The sequence below is a fragment of the Ambystoma mexicanum genome, chromosome 14, assembly GCF_040938575.1.
Source record: "Ambystoma mexicanum isolate Mex_15411 chromosome 14, UKY_AmexF1_1, whole genome shotgun sequence".
Classification (NCBI taxonomy): Eukaryota; Metazoa; Chordata; class Amphibia; order Caudata; family Ambystomatidae; genus Ambystoma; species Ambystoma mexicanum.
In genome coordinates, this window is record NC_090940.1 from 310,155,437 (window position 1) to 310,181,590 (window position 26,154).

At 48.3% G+C, this 26,154-nt stretch overlaps 1 protein-coding gene across 5 annotated transcripts in view; it reads right to left on the bottom strand.

Moving 5' to 3' along the window:
- The window catches only part of DGLUCY (D-glutamate cyclase), an 847,613-nt gene that overhangs the window by 650,589 nt on the left and 170,870 nt on the right, over nt 1–26,154 (bottom strand). For all 5 annotated transcript variants that reach the window (XM_069637445.1, XM_069637447.1, XM_069637446.1 and 2 more), the window contains exon 3: nt 17,318–17,471. In XM_069637445.1, coding sequence (XP_069493546.1) covers nt 17,318–17,471 — 154 coding nt within the window. The remainder of the gene's footprint in view (nt 1–17,317; nt 17,472–26,154) is intronic.

Here is a 26,154-nt window from a genome sequence, read left to right on the forward strand (position 1 = left end):
ATTTGTATCTCGTTTTTGGAAGAAATGTTGTGCCCTGGCGATAGTAGAAATCTGTCTGTCCTCTAGTCACCATCCTCAAACTGACAGTCAAAGCGAGCGCACAAACCAGACCATGGAACAGTATTTGCACCAAACAAGTCAAAGCTGGACAGAAATACTATGGATGGCAGAGTATTCCTACAACAATTCAACACACTCATCAACCCAAGCAACACCTTTTTTTTTACTATATATGGTTGAAACCCCAGAACATCTGTCTGCGACCCGCCAGAAAACATAGAGATGCCCGCGGTAAAGAATCTGCATGCAAGCATCATTAAAGCAGCCAAAGAGGCCAGCAAGAACATCACAGCACATAGTAGAGAGAAGGGAAGCGGCCCAGGGCAATCAGGTGAACCCAGGTCTGAGTGTGCATCTTATATTTGACAGGTGTTCCTCTGGGTGAAACAGGGGAAGTGAGAACTAGGGGTCAAAGGAGGCTCATCCATCGCTCCTGCAGAGACACAGGTGAGTGTGACAGTTCCCCAAAGGGCAAAGATCTCCAGAAGGAATTCCTGAGCTAGCTCCCACTCGTAGGAGATTGTGCTCTGCCTGCTCAGAGCATCCGCCGATGTGTTCTCTTCTCCAGCCAGATAAACTGCCAGTAGAGAGTTTACTTCTTTTAGTGCCCAAAAGCAGAGCTGAAATGCCTCTCTGCACAGAGGTAGTGCCCCTACACCCCCTCTCTTGTTGAGGTAGTACATGGCTACCGTATTGCCCAACATTATCAGGGCAGAAAGGCCATCAGCAGTAGTCTGATTGCTCTCAGCCCTAAAAGGTTGATGTGAAGTCTGGACACCGACAGAGAAAGGTCTTTCATGTGGGCTCCCCATCCTGTAAGGGAGGCGTCTGTCACAATTGCCATCTCCAGCCATGGTTTCCAAAATGGCTCTCCTATCATTATATTCCCTCGCAGGCCCACCACAGGAGATCCTGGGCAACTTTGTTCGGGACCTGGAGCGGGTCTGTCATTCTGCCAGAGAATTGAGACCACTGGGATCTGAGAGTCCACTGAAGGGATCTCATTGTCAGATGGGCTTCTGGCAGCACAAAAACACAGGATGCCATGAGGCCAAGCAACCTTAGAAAGTGGAAGGCCGGAGGATGTTGGGCACTCTGACATTTTTGGACCATTTGTGAGAGATGCTGAACCCTCAACTTGGGAGGCTAGGCTTTTTTCGCGAGGATGAATCTAGGACCGCTCCAATAAACTGAAGCGTATGTGATGGTGTCAAGTGGGACTTCGTGAAGTTCAGGGAGAAGCCCAGCTTGTGGAGGAAGTACCAAGTCCGAATGAGGTGACTCTGTGCCTGTTCGGGAGAACAAGCCCTGATCAACCAGTCACCCAAGTAGGGATAGATGTGAATCCCCTCCCTCCTCAGACTTGCTGCCACCACCGCCATAAGCTTGGTGAAGACCCTCAGGGCAGAGGTGAGCATGAATGGCAGAACCGAAACTGATAGAGAACCGCCAACTGCGAACCTCAGGTACTTTGTGTTTCTGATGAGTGGGCACATGAAGGTAAACATCTTGAAGGTACAATGATACCAACCAATCCTGAAGTCGAAGGGCCTGAAGGATCTGAGTAAGAGTTACCATCTTGAACTTGTCCTTCCTGAGGAACTTGTTCAAGCGTCTCAAGTCCAGAATGGGTTGCACTCCTCTGCCCTTCTTGGGAATTAGAAAATAGGTCTCCGCTGCAGGCTCTAACTCTATCGCACCTGTCTCCAAAAGGGTAAAGATCTCCTGTAAGAGGAGCGGATCGGGGTACAATCTAGGGTCCTCGTCAGAAATGGGAGGCAGTTGCCATTGACCACGCCCAAACATCTGTGGTTATGCCCCGCCAACTCTCCAGATGCAAAGACAGCCTGACTCCCAACACAGTCTTGTGGGCAAAGGATTCAGAGAGGTTTTGAAGGTGCTGTTGCAGCTGAGGGCAAAGCAGTGGAGGCTGAGCGGGAAGCGTTACCTCTTCAGCCTCTGGAACCATGGGAAGCTCTCCATTGGCCTCCCTATGAATATTGGCCCCTTGCCCTTGTGATGGCTGAGTAAAAACAAAAGGGTCGATCTCTCCAGCATTGGGAGGACCCTTGGTTTTGGTTTGGCTGACAAATTGTCTCTCCTAGCGACTTTGCTGCAGCTTTCGAAGCTTGTAGCTTTTCTAAGCCTTTATCAGCTTTTGAGCCAAAAAACTGGCAGTCATCAATAGCCAAATCCATCAAGCGAGCCTGACCGTCAGGTGCAAAATCCAACTTTCTAAACCATGCAAATCTTCTGGCGACTGTGCTGGCTGCCATCGCTCTGCTGACTGAATCTGTCTGAACCGGAATGTAGTGACTGGCACATAGCATCCTTGCCATCTTGCATCAGATAAACAAAACGTTCTCTCTCTTCGCTCTCAGGGATGTGTTTCACTGCTAAAGCAATAACATCCCACAAGGTTTGGGCATACTTGGCCAAGGCACAAGTTGCGTTTATTGATTTAAGGCCCATACTACATGTATCAAAATCCATTTTTCCCCAAGCTATCAATCCTTTTGTCATCCCAGTCAGGTGGGGATGATGTTGCTGCCTGCACTTGCAGACTCTCTGGTTTAGGTTGCCTGGCTAAGAATTCTGGATCAGTAGAGGCAGCTCTATATTTCTTTGTGAAATTCTTTTTCACTGAAGGTGTGGAGTCTGGCTTAAGCAGTGTATGACAGGCTCTCTTTTGGGTCCACTGTCAAGGATGTCAGTGAGATCGTCATTTTCTATTATGGCTATTGGTGTTCCCCAACCTAGGTACTCCGTGACTTTACCCATCACTGCCCTGTATGAAGGGTCAGAATGACCGGACACATCTGGATTGTCAAAGTCAGTTTCAGGTGAAGTGTATAAGCCACTTGCCTCCTTTAAATTCTCAGATTATTAATTCTGGATTCTGCAGTAACCAGCCCTTCAAGTTCATAGCCAAAAGTCACATCTTGAGCCTCCTCCTCTTCAAAAATGGATCGCATGGTCCTGAAAATAACAGATTTGGTCAAAGGCTTAAAAGACTTTGAAGCCTCGACCAATTGCTTCGAAATCTTCGAATGCACCGATGGCGTCAACAGCATCGAAAGCGAAGACAGTTACGGTGTTGATGGCATGGACGGTCTCCCAGACTTTGATAGATGCTTCGACAGGAGCTTCGAGGGCCCATGTACATGTACCTTATCAGTAGTCGAAGAGGAAGATTTCGATTCCTGCCTGTGTTTCGAAGACGACTCCTTCGACACATGTCGAGGAGACTTATCTCCCTGGCTCAATGGTGCACGAGAGGTGGACTCAACAGGCGTCCTGCCAGTCTTGCCCGACATGGTGGACTTAGAAGTCTTTCGGAGGGGCACTCAAAGCTGCCTTCTGAAACACCTCCAGTATTTTCACACTAAATCTTTCCCAGTCAGCCGGTGACGTCGACTGCCGACATACTCTGGAAAGTGACTGTTCTGTAAGGAGAGGAGGACGAAAACAATGGCGCTCTATGGTGCTGCTTCTTTGATTTTTCATGGGAGGGCGAGGAGTGTCGAGACCTAGACTTCGAGCACCTTTGGAGTTTTAAGCGCTTTTTCTGTGGTAAAACATCCCTAGAGTTGTCCAAAGACCTCCTTTTTGAGGGGGTAACAGAAGGGTTATTTTGAAGAGGGCGTACTTTCCACGAGATTCCCCATCCTCTCTCTCAAGGCCTTCACCATCATTGACTGACAGGAGCTGCAGTCACCAACTCTGTGGTCCCCCTCAGGCACCACAAAGAGATTCAATGCAGGTTCGTTATGGACATTTTCGCTCCGCAATCGGGGCACCGCTTGCATCCCGTATTCGGTGTCGGCATCATTCGACTTCGATAGAAGAAACGTAGTTAGAATTCACTGAGTCGAAGAACTGTCCGAAACTAGCGAGCATGTGGAAAAACAGAACTGAGGCAACGGTCGCCACACATGCTAGTTATACCAGCGTCAACATCACGGTCAAGGACAGGACGGAGGCCATCAAGGACCATGACTCAACGCCACATGGCGCCCGATCTACACATTTTTTTTCTCTGAAGTATGCTGCAAGCAGACTTCAGTATCAAAGCTGGGGAATGTGTGGGAGTGCATTCCAATAGGGCAGATTGGGTAGCCAGGCCTACACGGGTCATGATGGTGCGTCCTGGTGTGCGGTATCGCACAGTTCACATCTTTCTCTGGGAGCCCCCAGCTCCTGCTAGCCCGTATGCTGTGTGCCTCCACTTCCACCTGGAGCACCGCCACCAAGGGTAGAGGCGCCAGCCTGCTACAGGTAAGGGAGAGCTCCAAGACATTGTGACACCCATATAGAATAATGTTACGCACAGGTTAGAACCCGAAGTTCTTCAATGGTCAACCCACAAGCCTCAGATTAAAAAAGATTAAAAAACTGCCTACCATGTGAGCCACTGCAATGTCCCCAAGGCAAAAAAAAGTAAACAAAATTCATAATCTTTCTAACTGAGGAGTACTTTCGGCAAACTTCAAGAGTCCTTCCTCCTGCAAGATAGAAACAATTTAAGTGATGCTGTATGACGACATTGCCCCCTCCAAGACGTGGCCCAGCTCAACAGCAAGTAAACACCATGGTATAAAATGAAAGCCTAAAAGGTAACCCTAATCATTTTGCCTAGTCTGTGACCTGGAAGGGATACAAAAATATCATTACAACTCTGAGGATGATAACACTGAATGTATGCAATAAGGTTAAGGCTAGTTTTCCTTAATCACTCGCAAATCCTGCTCCTCCACCCTTTCACCTCTGCATCCCACCCAGTGCCGAAAGGGATCCAAAAAGGAGCATCCCCATCTCCCTTCCTCTTCAATATCTTTCTGAGCCCACTTTCCGCATTCATCCATTCCCACACACTGAACTGCTACAACTACGCAGATAATACCCAGATTATCCTTAAAATCCCCAAATCACCAGGCTCTCATCATGCTTCTCGGATATTGACCAACCACCTCATCCTCAACCATGGGAAAACAGAAATCCTAGTCTGCAGAAAAACCACGCTCCTTCCCCAAACTATCCCCTGGCCTCACTCTCTATGTTCCCACCCACCCCACGGGAACCTCCACTCTGGTGAAAAACCTTGGATGCATGCTGGACACGGATCTATACCTCTCCCAACAGATCAACTCTGTATCCAGAAACTGTTTCTTCCACCCAAGTATCCTCAGGTGTATCGACTTCAACCTCACCTATCCTCACTGAATCTCGGCCATCCTCACCATCATCCTCTCTCACCTAGATTACGCAAACTGCCTTTATCTAGGCACACCAGTGTTCCTACCGAGGAAACTACAAAGAGTTCAAAACGCTGCAGCCAGCCTGCTCATCGGCCTCCCTCCCAGAGAACACATCAGCCCCACACTGAGAGTCCTCCACTGGCTCCCTATTGGTAGACAAACTACCTTTAAAGCCATATGCATTACTCACTGTGACATCCACAACAGAGGCCCAAAATTCCTCCAAGACAAACTAACACCCTACCGACCCTCAACGATACTCCGATCCAGCCCATCCTTTCTCCTAGATATCCCCAATATAACTACACCAGACTGGACAGATCCTCCTCTGTCCAAGCGCCCACCATCTGCAACTCTATGCCCCTCCACATCTGCAGCATAAAGAATCCCCTCGTATTCAGAAAGGCCCTAAAAACCTGGCTTTCCTTCCTCCTCTTGAAACTCTTGCCACTCTATGCTGCAATTTCCTGACCACACAAGTTCTTGCCCATACCCAACTAAACAACTACGTTCCAAACTACTGTGGATGCTGGCAGTGTTCGCAGAGGCACACTATGAGAAACTTGCACTCTCTTACTCCTCTTTCACCACCTCTCCCCCAACAATCATATTTAACACCACCGCTCTGAGCTCTCCCCAGACCACCAACACTATAACCGGTGCAATCTGGTCACTAAACAATGCCAGTAAATCTGATGCACCTTGTATGTGGCAGCTTAAAGATGCAGGGATACCTCTTCCGACGTGCGCTTGAAGATTGAAAGTGCAGCCAAGTATCCTTTAATGGTTCCAATCTGGAGCCCCAGATTTGCCAAATGTAACAAGAAAGATAACACCATTGGTGTGTTGCACTGAAAAGGGTCCGCATTCTTATCCCTGCACCAGCTACAGAATTTATTCCAATGGCAACGGTACAAGGATTGTGATGCTGGCCTTCTGGCCAAAAGCAAAATCTCCATTACATCATCTGAGAGGTCCCAATCCTTATATCTCAACCTCTTAGAAACCATGCATGGAGGGTCTTGATCTCTGGATGGAGAACCTGACCCTCATCTCACGAGAGAAGGCCCTCTCTTTGTGGAAGACGTACTGAAGGGCAGATGGACATGTCCAGAAGGTCCGGGTATACGCCCTCCTGACCCAATCCGGAGCAATTAGGATCATGGATTTCCCAAACCTTCTCAACCTCCTGATCACATGAGGAATGATGTCCCATACAGCTCTTCTCTGGCGAAATTCCTTGGAGCAGAACAGTTCGCACTTCCGGTTGACACTGGTCACAAACAAATCCACTTGAGGGGTTCCCCAAAGGTTGACGATCTCTTGAAGGACTTTCTGAGCTAGTTCTCATTCATGGGAAACTGTTCTGCCGGCTCAGAACGTCTGCCGCTGTGTTCTCCTCTCCGGCTAGGTAAACTGCCGATATGGAGATTCCTTCTTGAATTGCCCAGAACCAGAGCTACATTGCCTCTCTGCACAGTGGTAGTGACCCTACACCTCCTCCCTTGTTGAGGTAGTACATGGCCACTGTGTTGTCCGTCATTATCAGGACATTCTTGCCTCCTGCAGAGGGCAGAAAGGCCTTCAGCGCTAGTCAGATTGCCCTCAGCTCCAGAAGATTGATATGTAGTTTGGACTCAGATGGAGACCAATGAACCCAGACTGTCAGATCATTGGCGTGGGTACCCCAACCTGTGAGTGAGGCATCAGTAACTACTGTTATCTCCAGTCATGTGTGCCAAAAAGGTTTTCCCTTCAGAATATCGTCCGTGCAGACACACCACAGAAGATCCTGGCCGACTCTGCTTGAAACCTGAAGTAGGTCTAACATCTTGCCCGAGAATTGAGACCACTGTGTCCTGCGACCCCATTGAAGGGATCTCATTCTCAGTCAAACCTCTAATACCAGGAAAACGCAGGAGGCCATGAGGCTGAACGACCTAAAAAAGTAAAAGGCTGGAAGACGCTGGGCATTTTGGAATTGGGTGACCATCTGCAGAATGTGTTCAGCCCTCACCTCAGGTGTCGAGGATTTTCCCAGGGATGCATCCAGTACTGCTTCAATGAACTGGGGTCTTTGAGATGGTTTTATGTGGGACTTCTTGTAATTGAGGGAAAAGCCCAGTTTGTGGACAGAATGGCAGGTTATGCAGAGATGTTCCAGGACTTGTTCGGGAGAACGAGCCCTGATCAGCCAATCGTCCAGGTAGGGGTGGACACCACTACTGCCATCAACTTGGTGAAAACCCTTGGGGCGTAGGTCAGTCCGAATGGCAGAAATCCAAAATGCTAACGAGAACAGCCAACCGCGAACCTCAGGTACTTTCTATGCTTTTGATGGATTGGCACATGAAAATAAGCATCCTGAGGGTCCAATGACACCATCTAGTCCTGGGGATGGAGGAGGGCCTTAAGGATCTGAGAAAGAATGGCCATCTTGAGCTTGACCATCCTGAGTAACTTGTTCAAGCATCTCCAGTACAATGGGTCTCAATCCTCTGTCTTTCTTGGGAATTCGAAAATATGGAGAGTACCACCCCTTGTTCCTCTCCGTTACAGGTACTGTTTCTATAGCACCTTTCTCTAGCAGGCTCAACATTTCCTGCACAAAGAACGGATCCGGAACGAGTGGCTCTCCAGTGGATGGTCCTGAGGCCTTATTAAAAAGAGGAGGCAGTAACCCTGGGCTACTGTTTCCAATGCCAACGCATCTGAAATAATGCCTTGCCATTCTTGCATATGCTGTGAGAGTCTGCCTCCCACCAGGGCCTTGTGGATTAAGGCCTCAGAGAGGTTTTGAGGTGGCTGAAGCAGCGGCTGATGCTAAGGTAGCCGTTGCTTGGGCGGACATGGCACCCCTTCCTCATTTACCATGAGGGAATCTTCTTTGGCCCCTTTGACTAGCCAGTCCTCCCGCTCTTCCAACTGAGTAGAAGTACAGAACTTTGAGGAGTAGAAGTGGAAGGACCTATCCCTTCAAGATGATTCACTGGGGTGAGATGGTTGTGGCTGTCTGACAGCGGCCCCATGGGATTTGCTTGCCGCCTCGGAGGTCTGCAGCTTCTCTAGGCTTTCGTCAAACCTGCGTATCACAGCGCTCACCGCCATGGCTCTGCTGATGCTATCAGCAGTCCAGTCCAGATTGAAGAGACTCACACATAGCCTCCTTTCCATCTCTTACAATATTCAGGAAGCCGTCTCTTCTTCCGCTTCGGGAATATGCTCAGCCGACATGGCTATACAGTCCCACAGGTTGAATATACATTTAGCTAAGGGGCAAGTGACATTTCCAGATTTAAGAGCCATGCTCCCGGTAGAAAACATTTTCTTAGCCCAGGCGTCAAAACACTTATCATCCCTGTCTAGCGGTATGGTTCGATAAGCCGCTTGTTTAATGGATGCCGCTGCCTGAACTACCAGTCTTTCTGGTGTAGGATGTTTTGATAAATAGTCAGAATCGCTACTCAAAGGCCTGTACTTTCTGGTGAGGTTCTTATTCACTGCTGGTCTTGTCTCTGGGGTTTCCCAATTTGCCTTTACCCTTTTTTGTAGGGCGATATGAAAAGGAAGCACCAGATCCTTCTGAGGACCCTTATTAAATATGTCCATCAGGTCATCTTGCTCGAGTGGAGGCGCAGGCCTGCCCCATCCTAAAAACTATTACTCTGGTCATAAGCTCCCTGTAAAAGGTATCTGCGTGGACTGCTGGGTCCGGTTTGTTAAACTCAAATTCTGGTGAGGTGTCTATGCCACTTGCCGATTGAAGGTTTTCATACAAGTCCTTTAACCTGGACTCTTCAGAGATAAGGGCCTTTGAGACGTTAGGTGTGCCAAACTCCAAACCAAATGGAGGATTATCTTGGTCTGAAGGTTTGTGTTCTTCATAAATGGAAGACAAAGATTTGAAAGAGTCCTTCCTAGGCAAAGGTTTATATGAATTTTCAACATCCTTAGGTAGTATTGTAGGTTTAGTGGGTAAAGGCGTTGATGGTTTTGAACCTGATGGTGTTGATAGTTTCAACACCAGTGGCGTCAAATGGGTTTGACACAGATATTTCAATGGCTTTGGTGTCGGCAAAGCCCTCAAGGGGCTCGAACCCAGACTCGATCAATAGAGTCTTTGACGATTTCTCGTCGAGTCGAGACCTCAAAAGATTTTCTTGGGGTTTCTGGCCTATGCCCCGGGCTCAAAGGCGCACAGGTTTTAGCCTTAGCCCTTTCCAGGTTGGCTTTTAACAGCGCAACAGGAGCATGGCTTTTAGTTTTCTCTTCCGAGGGGGTCGGGCCTCGTTCTCTAAAATGTTCAACAACTTTTCCTTCCTATCTGAATGCCTCCCACTCAGCAGGAGTCGACAAATTGGTCAGACAGGTTATATTCTTCTCAGGCGAGGAATCAGAGGATGTGGAAGGTGATCTATAATGCCTTTTCTTCATCTTGTTGGATGAAGATGAATCGTGATGTGACCCACTCCAGGACTTTTGGATCTTTTCTGTTGAGGAGCATCACCTCTTGACTCGTGAGACTAGCACTTTTTTGACTGTCGTCGAGGGAATTTTGTGGGGGCCTACCCGCCGCTAATTTCCCTTTTCGGTCTTTCAAAGCTTTACCAGTCATGAACCGACAGGACCCACAATCTGTCGTTTTATGCTCCATGCCTAGGCACCACAGATACACCCGATGAGGATCCGTGAGAGACATCTTGGCGCTGCTATCGTGGCATTTTTTTTAACTCGGACTTCGGCGTTGATGGTGTCAATGATGAGGCCATCGTTTTTCAAGTATGTAGCAGTTTTCACTGAAACCAAACTGCGCCGTAGTTCTCAAAGCGTTAGTTATCACGGAAAAATGGAACTGAAGCTAACGGCCGCTGCGGGTGTTCTATGTACCAGTGATGACGTCGACCTCGAGACGGAGGCCTGCAAGAGACAGTGAGTCGACTGCATCGACGCACAGCACTCTGCTAACATTTCTTTGCCGAAGTAGCTGATGCTGGAGAGGAAGATATCTAAAGATGCTGAGTACGTGGGAGGACAAAATCAATTCAAAAGGACGCTTTCAATATGTTACAAGCCCAATGTAATGTTCGAACAGGTCGCGCATGAAACAGTGTTTCCCCAATACAATAAGCGTAAAGCTGACCGAAAGGTGACAACGCGCATCTTTGAAGTGGCAGTTCAAGGTTTAAACAAAATCGTGTGTGCTTAATTTCGTTTCCATTAAGAGACTTTCATCTTGTAACATCCTGAACAATAAAGTAGAAGTTGTAGAAGTGGCTGCAGCAGAATATAGAACAAGTGTTACCCAAGCCAACAGGCCAAACCCTGTTAAAGTGAATCCAGCTCATTTAAGAACAACATACCATCCTTTTAGAGTCGCTGAAGCTGTTGTTAACCCAGACTCCTCTAGTATAAGGGTGACAAGGTTATCCAAGGCTTAATGAGTGGCACTACAGCTTTGGGAGCAACTACTGGGGAGAAAACGGAGAGGCGGGAGCAGGCCTGTCTCACTAAGGCCCAAAACGAAGCCCAGGTGGAGTACTTCTTTCCAGTCTCTCTATAGCAGAACAAAGTCTTACTGCCTACTGCGCTGCCAGTCCTGCATCCCGCTTCCCACTGCCACTCAAGGCTGCTTTTTTCTTCATGGGGTAAACTTGTTTTTTCTACATGCACCGTGGCGCGATTGCAAAAGAAAATACACAATTGGAATGCAAACGCCAATTTGTTAAGAGTACATTCCTTGATGTCTGCAACACCTCACAGGAAATAACTGGATATTCACCCTCTACTCTCCAGAATCACTGCAACGTTCTACTTGGCCCTAATCCTGAAGGCCTTGCTAAAATGACCACTCCCACTGTGTTCACAAGCTGTGCCCTTCTGCTGTAGCCTGCCCCCTTTCTGATTGGCTGGCCTGGATCTTTTCATCCAATCCCAGCAACCGGGAGGCGGGAGCCGGCCCCTGTCGCTAAGGCCCGAAGCGAAGGCCCTGTCTGCTCCCTGTTCGCTATCTGGACGGCCTCCCACATCTCACTGATGACCTGGGAAGCGATCTGATCCTGCAGTCTATCGGTGCCCACTGAAATTTTCGTGACACTTCACTTCCTTGTGGGTCAGTCACAAAATCACTTCCAACAACTCAGACTTTCCCTCCCTCACTCTGTCTGCATTGGGTTTTCATCCGTTTTTTTTATTTAGCTGCGCCCAGTGACCACTTTGTTTTCATTTGCCTTGCTGTGTCTGAATTTAGCTGTACACATTGACCACTGTGTTTCATCTGCCTTAATATTTTTGAATTTAGCTGTTCCACATTGACCACTGTGTTTCATCTGCCTTTCTATTTTTGAAGTTAGCTGTGCCCTATTGACCACTGTGTTTCATCTGCCTTAATATTTTTGAATTTAGCTGTGCCCCATTGACCACTTTGTTTCATCTGCCTTGATATTTTTTAATTTAGCTGTGCCCATTGACCACTGCGTTTCCTTGCTATTCTTGAATTTAGCTGCGCCCAGTGACCATTGTGTTTTCATCTGGCTTGCTGTTCATCAAGTTCTGTCTCTTCTGCTGGCACCCCCACAATGTTCCCCCCCTAGTGTCTCCAGCCCACTCTCCTCTCTTCTCTCATTCCCCACCCCACCTCCCTCTCTCTCTCTCTCCATCCCCCCTCTTCACCTAGGGTGCTCTCTGTTTCTCCTATCTTCTCCAACAGTTTCTCTATCAACTACCCTTCCCTTCTCACCAAGTCTGGAAGGAAAAGTTCAAAAAGGATATCCTGGTCTCAAATCCAGCCCCCCCCCCTTTCGCTGATATCTACATCAGCGCTTCCTCCAGACAGACCCTCACCAGCATCATCTTTGTCGTTCCTTCGCAAGACCTATGGACTCTTCATATGTCTCTGTGCTCTCTCCTTACTCCTCCTCTCACATTAATGGTGGCACCCAGTGGGAGGCCCTCCTCGTTTCCTTCCACTCCTCTAAGGTCATCATTAATGTTTAAATCAATGGCACTGTCTTGGTAAAAGGCCCTCAGGCCAACCTCCTCCTCTGATAGATGCTTCCCGCACCTTAACAATTTCCTTTCCTCCCCAGCTATCCCTACTATCCCTTCTCTCCTTTCCTCGGCTTCCTTGCCTCCACCCACTGTCACTAGTCTGGCACCCTCTTCCTCCCCCTCGGCTACCTTGCCCTCTCCGGCTACCTCCTCTGCCCTCCACCAGGCTCCTTCTACACCTCCACAGGGTGTACCTCCAATTTGTACCCCTCCCCAGAAATCTACCTTCTCCACCTCGCCACTCTTGACTCTCACTCAGCCATCAAACACTCCTCTGACATCTGCCGTCTCCTGGAGGAACTAGACATTGATGTCCTCGGTCTCACAGAGACACGATTTACAGTCAGCTCTGTCACGAGCTTTGACACACTCCTTCCTGATGGCTACAAGATCCTCTCTTCGCCCAGACCCAACCAGTCTGGTGGGGGTGTAGCCTTGATCTTTCCAGAGTGAATTCCTGCCTCCATCATTCCTATGCAGACCTACTCCCTTGAATGCCTGGTCTGTAGGCTCTCTCTCTCACCTGGACCCTCTCTCACTGTGGCTACTATCTACTGGCCACCTAGTCAGATCCCCCTCTTCCTCTCTGAGTGGGCGAACCTCTCTTCCTCCCTCCTGGCATCTACCACTCAACTTCTCCTCCTTGGATACTTCAACATCCACCTAGTTGCTCCCTGTTCCACCACAGGACTCTTTCGCGACCTCTGCGATTCGCTCTCTCTCTCTCTCTCTCTCTCTCTCTCTCTCTCTCCATTCTTCCCTCTGGCCAGACTCACTCCGCAGGGTACACGCTTGATGTTCTGATCTCCTCAGACCTCCCCCTCTCTAACCCTCTCACCACTCCTCTCTCCTTGAGTGACCACTTTCTCCTCTCATCTTTCTCTCTCTCTCTACCCCTCAAGCCAAACCTACCTCCACACTTCCACCAACCTTCTCAGTCATTCGTCCCATGAAGCGTGTGTCAGTGAAGGCTTTCACCGCTTCATTCTCTCCCCCTCCTGCACCTCTGGCTGATTCACACGCTGACACAGCCCTTTCCATGCTCCACTCTGCTATCTCCGATACTCTCAATCTACTTGCCCCTGTTATGAGGATCTGCATGAAGCCCAAAATCACGTATAACTCCTGGTATGACTCAGACCTTGTCACCCTTAAACACAAGTGTAGGGTGGCTGAGAGGAAATGGTTGGCATCTTGTTCATCCACTTGTCAAACTGCACTGCTGCCTGCTCCATAGGCAATACTGACTCTCTGTCCTCACTATGAAGAGAGCACACATCCAAGTCCGCATTTCTGCGGCAGCTAACAATTCGGCCCAACTCTTTAAAATCTATAAGGAGCTGGCCAATCCTGCCGTAGTGTCTACCTCTCCTGTCCCTTCCCAGGTCCTCTGTTCGGCACTGGCTTATGACTTCTATATAAAACCCAGGACATCCTTTCCACCCTCTCAGCTTCCCCTGCTTCACCCTCCAGTCTCTCCTCTTCCTCCGGCCCCCCTGCGGCCACCCCCCCTCCCTTCTCTGCCTTCCCTCTCTTCTTCCCTGACAAAGTCTGATCTATGAACACCTCATCAAAACAGGTTCTTGCCTGTTCTTCCAAAACCATCAAGGACCACATTGACACCCTATCCCCAGCCCTGGATGACTTCTGCAACCACTCTTTTGCCTCTGGGACCTTCCCCTCTCCCCTGAAGCACTCTCTTGTGCACCCTCTTCTTAAGAAACCCTCAGCCGACCCCTCCCTTCTGGCTAACTATAGCCCAATCTCTATCACTCCTTTCCAGGGCAAACTTCTGGAAAAGCTGGCCATCTCCCAGCTTAATCTTCACACTGAATCTGTTGGTTGTCTCCATGACCATCAGTCTAGCTTCAGAGCATCCAGAAGCACAGAAACTGCTCTCCTGAACATCCGCAAAGACTTGCTCTCTAACCTTGATTCTAATCTCCTCTCTGTCCTCATCCTACCTGATCTCTCTTCTGCCTTTGGCACTGTCAACCATGCCATTCTGCTCAACCGGCTCAGTGATAACCTGGGTATCACTGATCAGGCTCTGGCCTGGCTGACTTCTTTCCTCTCTGACCGACCCTCCCAGGTCCAACTTGGGTCCTTCCTCTCCTCTATCTCTCTCTCGACCTGCAGTGTTCCCCAGGGGTCTAACTTTTCTCCCTGGTTGTTCAACCAATACCTGGCACCTCTTGCCCACCGCATTGCCGCTCTCTGCTCCAACTTCCAGTGCTATGCGGATGACACCCAGCTCGCTTTCAGGCTCCCCTCTGCCGCCTCTTCTCTTTCTCTCATCCCAGATTGTCTTACTGCTTTCCAGTAGTGGTGCACAGCCAATGATCTCTGTCTGAATGCAAGCAAGATAAAGATCCTCCTCAACGGCACACCTGCACCCCTCTTTCCTGCCACTCTCTGGCCGGCCTCCCTTGGCCCTCTTCCTGCTCCCGCCTCTGAGGCTAAGAACCTCAGGGTTATCTTTGACTGCTCCATCTCCATCTCTCCACATATTTCCGACGTCTCTAAGAAGTCAAACTACCAACTGTACCTCCTCCGAGGTATTCTTCCTTTCCTCTCCTTCCCCCAGAAGCTCACTGTATCTAGCACTCTGGTTCTCTCTAGGCCTGACTCCTGTAACAGCCTCTTTTTAGATCAGCCTGCCTCTACTCTCCGTACTCTGCACCTCATCCAGAACAGGACAGCGAGACCTGTCCATGGCCTCAAGCCCAGGAATCACATCTCTCCAGCACTGAAATCTCTCCATTGGCTCCCAGTGGCTGCAAGGATCAAGTTCAAGACCATTTGCATTGTCCACAAGGAATTCTGGGGCCTGGGACCAAAATATCTCCAGCTATCTCCCTTATCGACCACTTCGCTCCTCCACCTCCAACTCTCTCAGGGTCAGTCGCTTTTCCAAGCAACGAGTTGGGGCAGATCTCTCTCTTCAGCTGGTGCCTTTCTCTGGAACAGCCTCCCTGCCTCTCTGAAACTTGAGCAGAACCATCTCCGGTTCCGGAAGCAGCTTAAGACTTTCCTCTTTGCTTCTGCCTTCTCTCTTCCACTACCTTGCTGATCTTCTGTCTGGTACTGCACTGGTTTACCAGGCTCCCCTCTGAACTAAAGGGCCCAGGTTCCTGCCCTCGCAGCTGCACACCTGCACTGCCACTGGCAACTCTGCACTTGGGGCTGTATCTGCAACCCTACAACCCCCCCTACTTGCACTTATCTATCACTTGATTTTCTGCACTTAACCCTGCACTGCCACCTGCTGGCCACACTTCTTGTTTTTGATGTTTGATCCTATGTCCTGCACTTGCTCCTCCTCCCTTTCCCCTGGCACTTCTCCCCTTCACTCTCCCCTGCACGTGTGCAATGTCAATGTCATTGGGCCTAGTAAGATCGTTGTCTTGTTCCCCTCCCTGCCTCGTCACACCTTGTAACACTTCTGTATAGGCGCGTTATAAATAAAATATCATATCATATCATATGAAGCTGGGGAAGGGAGCTGGATACTTGTTCAAAAGTTGATATTTACAATCTGTAGAGCTGAGACTATTCCAGTGGAGAAGAAATAGTCTGGAAGCTAAATTATGTGGTAGCTGCAAGACAGAAGGAAAGGCAAAGAGGCTGCACTTTCCTACCATACAAGAGAAGAGTGCCTTGCCAACCTGTAGAGGTCAAAGTCCTGTGGAAGTTGCCTAAAATGTTAAGTTGCAGTAGCAGAAGTAGAACTGTAGTTGTCAACATTCTTGGCAGAACTGTAGCAGCTAAATGTAGCGGAAGCTGAAGTAAGGGAGTCTGCTCGAACACTATCATTAGGTGAAGGGAGTGCCTGAGAGAGAGCAAACCGAAAGCAGAAGCATGCCAACAAACTGTATGTAAAGTTGCTACAGAAGTTGTAAGCAGAAGAGTTGATGTTCAACAAAAGAAGTAATTTTGTCTTCAACTTTGTCCATCTTTTCTTAGAAGGGAGTTTATCCAGGAACCCCACTAGTGCTGTTTTTTTTGTGGAACTTGGAAAGGGAATCTTTCATCAAGCGAACAAGGAACTGTTACCAGAGGATTTTGATTTGCGTGAACCTTTGTTTCTTTGGAACCTTTCAAGACTTTTTTTTTGCTTGGAAGATATTGACTTTAGGACATTCCTGGGGGAGCTAGATCTGCCCAGGACAAGTAGAAGTCATCCAAGACACTGGTTGTTTGGTAACCTTTTAGCCTTTCATTTATGCTGTTTTATGTTGCTTTGAATGTTTATGTCGTTTAGTGTGAGGGTTCGTTTTGTGAATGCTAGGAGGTTTTCCCTTAGATCCTAGACTAGGTAGGGAATACCCAGGGGGAGTAGATTTAGTTAGGGTTTAGTTTATAATTTTGTTTGAAATAAAATGTCAAATCTTGAGAAAACTAAACACGGTTGTGTGTCTCACATTGCTGACCCCTCACAGAAGGCACAGTTCAAGAGCATACAGGATATCTAGGTCACTGCAAAGTGGAAGGAAGTTGCAAGGCAAGCACTTACTGCAAATCTGAGTTGCTGCTCAGTGCAAGAAAGGTGCAGTTAGTTTGGTAGTAGTTCAGCTTAGCCACTGTTCTGTTGATGGAAGGAGCAGATTGAGTCCTTTCAGTTGCTCAGTTAAAGGAGCCATTCAGCAGCTTACTTTATCTCAGAGTTAATGCTTCGTAGAAGGAAGGTGCAGCTTGAGTGCTTACTGTACATAAGAGTCCCTGCTCCCTGGAAGGAATATGCAGCTCAGATATTGCAGTGCAGCAGAGTCGCTGTTGGTGGAAGAAAAGTGTAGCTCGGGTGCTTACCATTGCTCAATAAAAGGAAGGTGACGCTTGAGTACTCACCGTATATCAGAGTCACTGCTCAGCGAAAGAAAGGTAAAGCTGGAGTACTCACCATATACCAGGGTCACTGTTCAGTGAAAGGAAGGTAAAGCTTGAGTACTCACCGTATGTCAGAGTCATTGCTAAGTGGGGGGCTCTTCCATTCCCCAGGCGCACTTCGGTATAGTAAAGGCAACGGGCCACTGTTTGCATGGCAGAATTTTTCAAAGTCCTCAGCCAGAGATTTGTGCACAATCACAACATTGGCCTGGTTGAATCCTAAATGATTAAAAGGACAGCAGAGACTAGTTTAGTGATAACAAAGCAAAACACACCATTATTTAAATTATTTTCTCTAATGTATATTGTGCGAGATGGAAATAATGCATTTCAAAATATTATGGTGTAGTCTGCAAGTTCAATATTCATTTAACCAACTGTTGTTTTTTTCAGAAAAACTATGTATGCTGTTGTACTTACAAATAGCACATTAGTAACGTTCATGGGATAAACAGCTAATTTCACTGCCATCCACTGTGCATAAGGGGCTTTACACGTAGTGCCTAGTATATGAATACTTACATGGCGAAAAAATACTAAAAAATGTAGCTAGAATGTTCATTGCATTGTCAGAAACATTAGGTTTATAGGGTCACTGAGGTAGCAGTCTTGTTGAGGGGGCGAGGGCTGCTGGCATGTGGGGCCATAGGGGTAGCATGACCTTCAAACTTGTGGAGATAAAGGCAAACCTCTTGGGCCTATCCCCACTGTGTCATATTATGCAAGTCCTATCCTATTAAGCCTGGGGTGGTTTGGATGGGTAAAAGAGCCATGGGTGTGCTGTGCACCAGTCTCAATTTAGGGATGAGGTTGACTTCCATGAGAAGTCTTGGTGCATCCCACTCCTGACACCACAGAGGCCCACGCTGGGTGCACAAAAAGACTGAATGCAGGGTGGATAGTTAACAGGCATTAATTCATCCAGGAATTAAACAAATGAGGTGAAAAGCAAAAACAAACAGGTTAACGATGAAACAAAAAAGGACTAGGTCTGATAACAAATCTCCCAAATGCATTGTGGGTTTCTCAGGGGTTCCCAAACAATTGAAAGTTTATCAGTCCATTCTGGGTTTCCCAAAGGTTCCCAAACCCAGTTGCCCATTCCTGTTCTACCAAACATCTCTGGGGTAGCCGGTGTGTTAGGTTGATAAACTGTTGCTATCGATATAATTTGTCAGAGTAATGATGGATCCAGGAGCAGTTCCCTCTGCTTCCAAGCCCTTCACTTCACTCTAGGGTCTAGGGTCAGTTCTCCTCCTCGTACAAACTGTGGGACTGAACCACCTTAGTCACCCTGACTGTTCTTCTAGCTTCCTTGCTTATGTCTTGCTCCTCTTCCTCCCAACTTCTGGTCCTGCCTATATTTGACTTGGCCTGCTGGAACCTTCCTGTTGCTTTTCCCATCCCAATCTTCTTCCCCAATATTTGTTCCTCCTTATGCTGCTCCTCATCTTTTACCACCTCCTCCTCCCTAGATTCTATTCCCTCCTCCTGCTAATGAGCCACTTTCACCACCACCTCCTCCTCCTCAGATCGTATTCCATTCTCCCGCTTCTCTGCTCCTTCTTTCACCCCCTCCTCTGATCATATTCACACCTCCTGTTCCTCCTTTCATTCTCTCCTCAAATCTGTGACATAAAAGACAGCAGTGACCAAAAAGGATGCAGAGACTGGTAGATGGTATAGTACTTTGTTCTGGGTTATATACACTAGTCAACTAAAAGGGATAGTGTGAGCTGCTGGGTCAGAAAAAGAGAACCATCCAATGTGACAAAGCCACACTGCCAACATTGAATACAGCGCCAGTTCGCCTCAAAGTTAGACTAACAGGACCATCCATTAATTATTAATGATACCCCTGAGAGAGCAACTCGTTAACTATCAGCTCTCAAAGAAACAGATTATTCAGGACTACATATCCCAAAATGCATTAGGTTTACAAATCTGAAGCAGATTCCGAAATATCTTTGAGGGATTCAGAAAAATATATGTTATGGGGAAACACTAGCACATCCAAGAGACCCCTTAGTAAACAGCTGCAAGATCCTCAAAGGAAAAATACTAACTTAGCCCAATCCCACCTGTCAGCAGCAGTGCTTGTGAAGAATAGTTTTCTCCCATACCTGCAGCCCTCAAGGAGATAAATACTTCCTCCTTCAACAAAAAGAACCTGTAAAATGAACTTCTGTGTAGGAGGGAGAGACCAGGGGTAAGATATGAGCATAGCAGCAGGCAAACACCAGCTCCTGCACTGGAAACAAACTGAAATAAATCCAAAATGGCAGACAAGACTTTTAAAGATTTCCTACCATGGCTTGGAACAGGATGCCAATTAGTCAATCAATTTGAAAGTTTGACTCAGACAAAGGGAGTCTGGCAAGGGCTTTAAAACTGAGGCTAAGATCCACAGAATGTCTCTGAACTGGGAGCTAAGGAGAGGAGTTTGTTGAGAAAACTGGAGAGCACCAGAGAAGGGTATCCCCTTGAGCCGAGAAGAGGGGTGCGCTACAGTGAGGGGGAAAATATCTCTTTTCTTGGGTTCAAACGATGTATTCCAGAATCAGGGACAAGTGCCTCTTGAAGCTCAGAGGAGTGTGCTCCAGTTAGTGGGAGAAGAACCCCTTAAACCGTAGAAAAGGGGTGTGCTCCAGTGAGGGGAAGAAGGGCCCTTGAACCTCAGAAGAGGGGAGTGCTCCAGTGAGGAAGAGATGAGTCCCTGGGACTTTAGAAGAGAGGTGTGCTTGGGGGGCGCTGTTGCGCACATCACGAATGGCTGCCTGAAGAGAGAGCTCTGGCCCGAGGAAAATCCTGACCAACAGTAATCCTTCCAGGGCCGTCCCGGACACTATATATGGTGGAAATCTGAAACAGGAAGGTCTGAAGGGCAGGTCCTGAAAAAACCAGACACATACGTTAAAAGATCGTGGAGAAACCCGGCCTGAAACTTGGAGCGACCCAAAGGCTCGAGCACTGCCACCTAGCAGCTCCATGAAATGCACACGGTGAGCCAGGGGGCGGAGACCAGAGAAAGGCCGCGTGGGGGGAAGGGCAATACAGCCGCAACAAAGCACTGAGGATCTGCAAGACAGCGGGAAGGATTGCGGGCGGTCCACCTATCCCCCCCCCCCCACCGGTATACCCGCTGTCTACGATCTCACGGGGGAGCGAGGCAAGTCCTTAAACTGCGAGGGCGAAGGATAGAAGGATATTCAGAAGCTTGAGCCACCGTCATAGAAGCAGCCACACACCGTCACGGCAGACCCGGCATTCGGCGGGGAAAGCCCGTCACACAATCCGGGGGCGAACAGCTGCACAACACTACGCACCGCCGTGCGTGCGGTTCCAAGACAGCATAAACGCCTGGCAGCCCTGGTCCCACTAGGACTCCATGCGCCTGTCACATTCCCACGGCTGCATACCAAGTGAGTGGAAGACTGATCCTTGAGAACAGTGCAGTGTAAGATATCGGGCAACAGTTGCAGCACGTCGGCTCCACCATGCAGGCAAAGTCTAGGCGGATATGCGCAGAGGGAGCAGACATCTCCCCGCCAAGTAAGTGAAGCGTGGCACGGGGGCTCCTGCCAGCATACACATACGGGGAAGGCACCTGGTACAGGCAACACTTGCAATCCTTGAGGAGAGAGGTTGGGAATACAACGTGGTGGAGGCCATAATCGGGAAAAAGGAATACATGGCAGTGCCACTGTCATAGCCCCCAAAATATTGCAAGGGCGAGTTAAACAAGCATAAACTCTGGGTTAACCCCACTGTCAACAGCTACATTGGGAAGCAGGCTGTAACTATACAATACCCGAGCATTCAGAAACTGATTGTAGACACTCTCCAACTAAGACATCACTGCCGCCCGCGCAATATGTCCACCTACACTTTTGTGGGCCCAATCACGCAACGACGGAGCGTGCAGAGGTGTGCTTTCAAGACCATTAAAGAGGAACAACCCATATGGATTTGGAGGTGCTCTGGCGGGTGAGGACGCACTAAAAAGTAGCAAAGGCAATCTTGAACAGGCGGGAAGAGTACACACTGCGTCGGGGGAAATACAGAGGAGAACGGTCCCTCCCTGAACAACAAGTACCCCAGATACGAATACGTGGGGGAGTACAGTCCACTCCCAAGTGGATAATAATGACATGTGGGCTGCAACGAGAAGAAAGGTACAAGAGGCAAAAAAAACGGCCCAATGGACTCCTTTGCCAGCTCCCGGCCACACGGGTCTGCCAACATGACACCACATACATCAGACAGCCAGGCGGAGGACCCTCTAGACCCCAGAGAAGACCGTCTAGCGACATAAGTGCAAAACAGATTCCTAGCAGTTAATGTCAAGTTGGATGACATAGTTGCAAACATCGGGTCTCTGAAGGCGCGGGTAGAGAAGGAGAGTATACACATCACAGAGGCAGAAAACAGGATAAGCACGAAGGAAGATACGATTTCTCAACATGGTCGGGACAAAGCCCAACTTAAATCTGAACTCCACAAAACCCAGAAAAAGTGCGAAGATCTCAAATCGAGATCACGGAGGAATAATATCCAGATTGTCAGGGTCTCTGAGTCTTACTGCAAGGCCACAATGGAGAGACATGTAGAAAACCTTCTGAAAACACTCCTGGGAGCGGAATCCTTCTCAGACCATTTCCTCATCGAGAGAGCCCAATAAACCTTAGCACCACCACCGAGCCAGACGCACCACCTCGCACTATAATAGCCCGCCTCCTCAACTATAGGGACAGAGACACAATCCTTCGACTATCCAGAGAAAAAAGGAACCCTACACCACGAGGGAAACAGAGTACACATATATCCAGACTTTTCAGCTAATATCCAAACACAGAGAAGGTCTTATGAAGTGGGTAAGAAACAGCTCTGAATGCACAATGTGCCATATGCCCGTATCTTCCCAGCTAAAATATGAATCCAGCACGGGGGTAGAGCTCATTTCTTCGAGAATCCTGCAGAGGCCATGGCATATGTGGAAGTCTCCATCCCACTGCCCCCCAGAGACCGAGTAAGCGATCAAAATGCTAGACCAAGGACAGGAGAGGAAAGACAATATTTAGCGGATTGACAAAGACTAGTGGTGTGTCCTTTATAGCACCAGTGAAAACATGCTAAAACAGATGGCCCGGACGAATGTTTCTTGGTAAATGGGTCGTGAGCCTCTGGTGAGGGCAGCCAGGCGGCTGCAACGACTGACCCTCAGGAAAGTTCCACTAGTTCAGGGGATGTCCACGAGAAAGGTTTTGGAAGTTACAGGGCAGCATTGTCAAGTTGGAGGAGATGATGCGGGGTGGGGGATGTTATACCAGGGACCGACTACCTATGGTAAGCTACGCAGAGAGGGAGGGGGGGGGGGAGTTGGGATTTTGGGATTCAGTTGAAAGGGTCCAATTGGTTAAAACTTGTGGTCACGCTGCTGCACACGATGTCATGTACCATCGGACACGCCCCTTCTGGGCCTCCTGGTCCCTGACACGTTGGGGCTTACGCTCTGTTATACTACCAACATGGCCGCAAGCACAGAACGCTGCCTACCAGCCTTCACGTCCAATACAGCACGTTCTATAAAGTAGCCACACCCCCGCGGCCCCGCGCGTTTCAATGCTACTGTTAGCTGTGGCTAGACGTACGCTCCGTAATTCGCCTTTGCGGAACTCTGTTGTTTCCTGGTTCCCGGACCTTCTGCTTTCCTACTATTCTCACTCCTTCTTATTCCGCCTTCTCCCGGATCCTGTGCACCCACCTCTGAGTGCTCCTTTCCCCTTTCCTGGACTTCCTGGAGTTTCCTAGCGATCCCGGACTTGAAGCTGAATGAACACTGGAAGCCGAAGACGGATGAGCGGGCTAGTACAAGACCCGAAACATACGAAAGAAAACCCCTCCTAAGGATTCCATCAAGCAGCGAAAACAGGTGAGAAAAGGGGAAACCTGTGACAGATTGAGACGCCACCTGACCAAAGTCGATACAGACATGGAGGCGGCCATTCAAGATCTTATGCGCGGCATGCAAGAACTAACGACCGAGGTACAAAACCTAAAGGCAGAGAATGCCGCGTTAAAACAATTAGTCTTATCCCGCGACTCTGCCACGAAGGAGAGCTTACTATTGGGCGGCATTGTAGACAAATACGATGGGTCAGCAAAAAACCTTTGTGGATTCCTTGATTCCTTTTTGGTCCACTTTACTTTTAAGCCCTATTATTTCTCTACTCCCAGGGCTAAGGTGGGCTTTATTATTTCGCACCTTTCCGGGAATGCATTAACCTGGGCCACCCCATTAGTTAATGCAGGAGATGCCCTCCTGGATGATTATAACGGATTCATTCAAGCTCTCAAGACCATGTTTGACCACCCAGAACAGTTCTATACCGGTCAGGAACGTCTACTTGATTTCCAGCAGGGCTCCCAGGACATGCTCACGTATGTAACACGATTCAAGCAATTGCCTAAAGAAGCGGACTGGTCCTCTGAAGCTTGTTTCACTCTCTTTCGAAGAGGGATAACGAAGACATCAAGGATGAACTAGCCAGGGTGGCACGTCCAAGTTCATACCAGGCCCTTATGGATCTCGCACTACAGATTGATTTTCACATCCAGGAAAGGAAGGCAGAGAAAAAGAAGACCAAGTTACCCTTCCAGAAGGACCCAATAGAGACTTCCTCGAAATCCGAAGGTGGTTCTGTCCCTACTAACGAATCCAAACCCATGCAAATAGGAGCCTTCCGTGGACCCATATCCCCCCCCAAGAAAGATTATGAAGAATCCATACCGGCTTATGCATGTATTGCACCTCGGACAAACATTTAGTGAGAGAGGGTCCTATAGCCTCTCCACGGCGTTCGGGAAACGCTAACTCCCAATCCTAGATGGCGCACAGTTTCGGGAGAGAGATGTTGGCTCCACATCTATACCATCCTTGAACTCTCCTGGACAAAACAATTTGGTAATTTTACAGGCCATTTTACAGGCCTTTCTATCACCATCCAAGAAGGAAACCTACCCCATTCTGGCATTAGTGGACTGTGGGGCTGTGGGAATATTCATAGATCAAGAATGGGTCCTTAAACACCATATTCCTTACGAATCCTGGAATATCATGCAACCTGTAGAAGCAATTGATGGGAGACCTCTTTTTTAAGGACCTATAACCCTTCGGACCAAGGAAATTGAGCTGGCAATAAACCACCATCGAGAGAAGATAAAGTTTGACATCATAAAGTCCGCCCATTACCCAATGGTTTTGGGAATGCCATGGCTACAAAAACACAATCCATGCCTCAATTGGGCAGCAGGTTACTTGTTCCTGGGTTCCGAGCATTGCATGTCTTATTGCCTACTCCTGGATCCTGCTCCGACACCATCGGAAGGGCATTCTGCAGACCTTCAAGCTCCACTCACGGTCTCAAACATCATCCGGGTTCCTAAAATCTATCAGGAATACTCTGATGTGTTCTCTTCTGCTATTGTTCAAGCCTTACCTCCTATTAGACCTGAAGATTGTGCTATTGAAACCGAACCTTCAGCTGTGATTCCCTTTGGAAGGATGTTCATTTTATCCGAACCTGAGAAAAAGGCCCTCCGTGAATACCTAGATACTAACCTTGAAAATGGCACCATACGACCATCTAAATCTCCAGCTGGGGCTTCTCTGTTTTTTGTTCCAAAGAAAGACACCAATGAGCTCAGACCTTGTCTTGATTATCGAGGTCTAAATCAGTGCACCCTTAAGGATCGCTATCCGTTGCCCTTGATCTCAGATATCCTGGAGGCAGTAAGAGGAGCCGTAATATTCACCAAGTTGGATCTCAGAGGTGCCTACCATCTGATCCGTATTAGAGAAGGCGACGAATGGAAGACAGCCTTTAGAACACCCTTTGGTCATTATGAATACTTGGTCATGCCCTTTGGTCTTGCTAATGCCCCAGCGGTCTTCCAACGCTTTATGGATCGGGTGTTTTCAGATATGCTATTTCTCTTAGTCATCGTGTATCTGGATGACATCTTAATATTCTCTAAGGACCCTCTCAAGCATGAAGAACATGTTAAGACAGTGTTACAACGGCTATGTGAACACAAGCTCCTGGCAAAACCCGAGAAGTGCCTTTTTCATGTCTCTACTGTTCACTATCTAGGATTTGTCCTTAGCCCAGAAGGTATTGGAATGGATCAATCCAAAGTAAAAGCCATTCTATCCTGGCCAAGTTTGACCACCGTGAAACAGATCCAGTCTTTCCTGGGTTTAGCTAATTTCTATAGGAAATTCATACCTTCCTTTTGCGAAATAGTCTGACCGATTATTGCCTTGTTGAAGAAAGACGCCCCCTATCATTGGACAACAGCTAAGGAGGAAGCCTTCCAACGGTTGAAAACAGAGTTTACACAAGCCCCCATCCTGGCTCAACCTGATATCAATCGGCCCTTCCTTTTGGAAACAGACGCCTCTAACTACGCCATTGGAGCAGTTCTGAAACAGGAATTCGACGACGGACTGGAACATCCTATGGCCTATCTTTCACGGACGTTAACTCCCAGTGAAACCCATTACTCTGTATTAGAAAAGGAACTGCTAGCCATCCGTAAAGCCTTCACCGAGTGGTGTCATTTACTTCTGGGAGCAAAACATCCTGTCCAGGTTCGCACAGACCATCGAAATCTTCAAGTATTACAAGCCCTGGAATGTAGGAATAGCCGTTAAGCCCGTTGGGCCTTCTTCTTTGCCCAATACCAGTTCCAGATTCATCATGTTCCTGGAATACAGAATATAACTGCTGACGCCTTATCCTGACGTCCTGACTACGAACCCCCTGAAGACCGGACATTTCCTAAGATGTTTCCCCATACGATATTTGTAGCTCAAGCAATTAGCCTCCTGGAAGAAGTT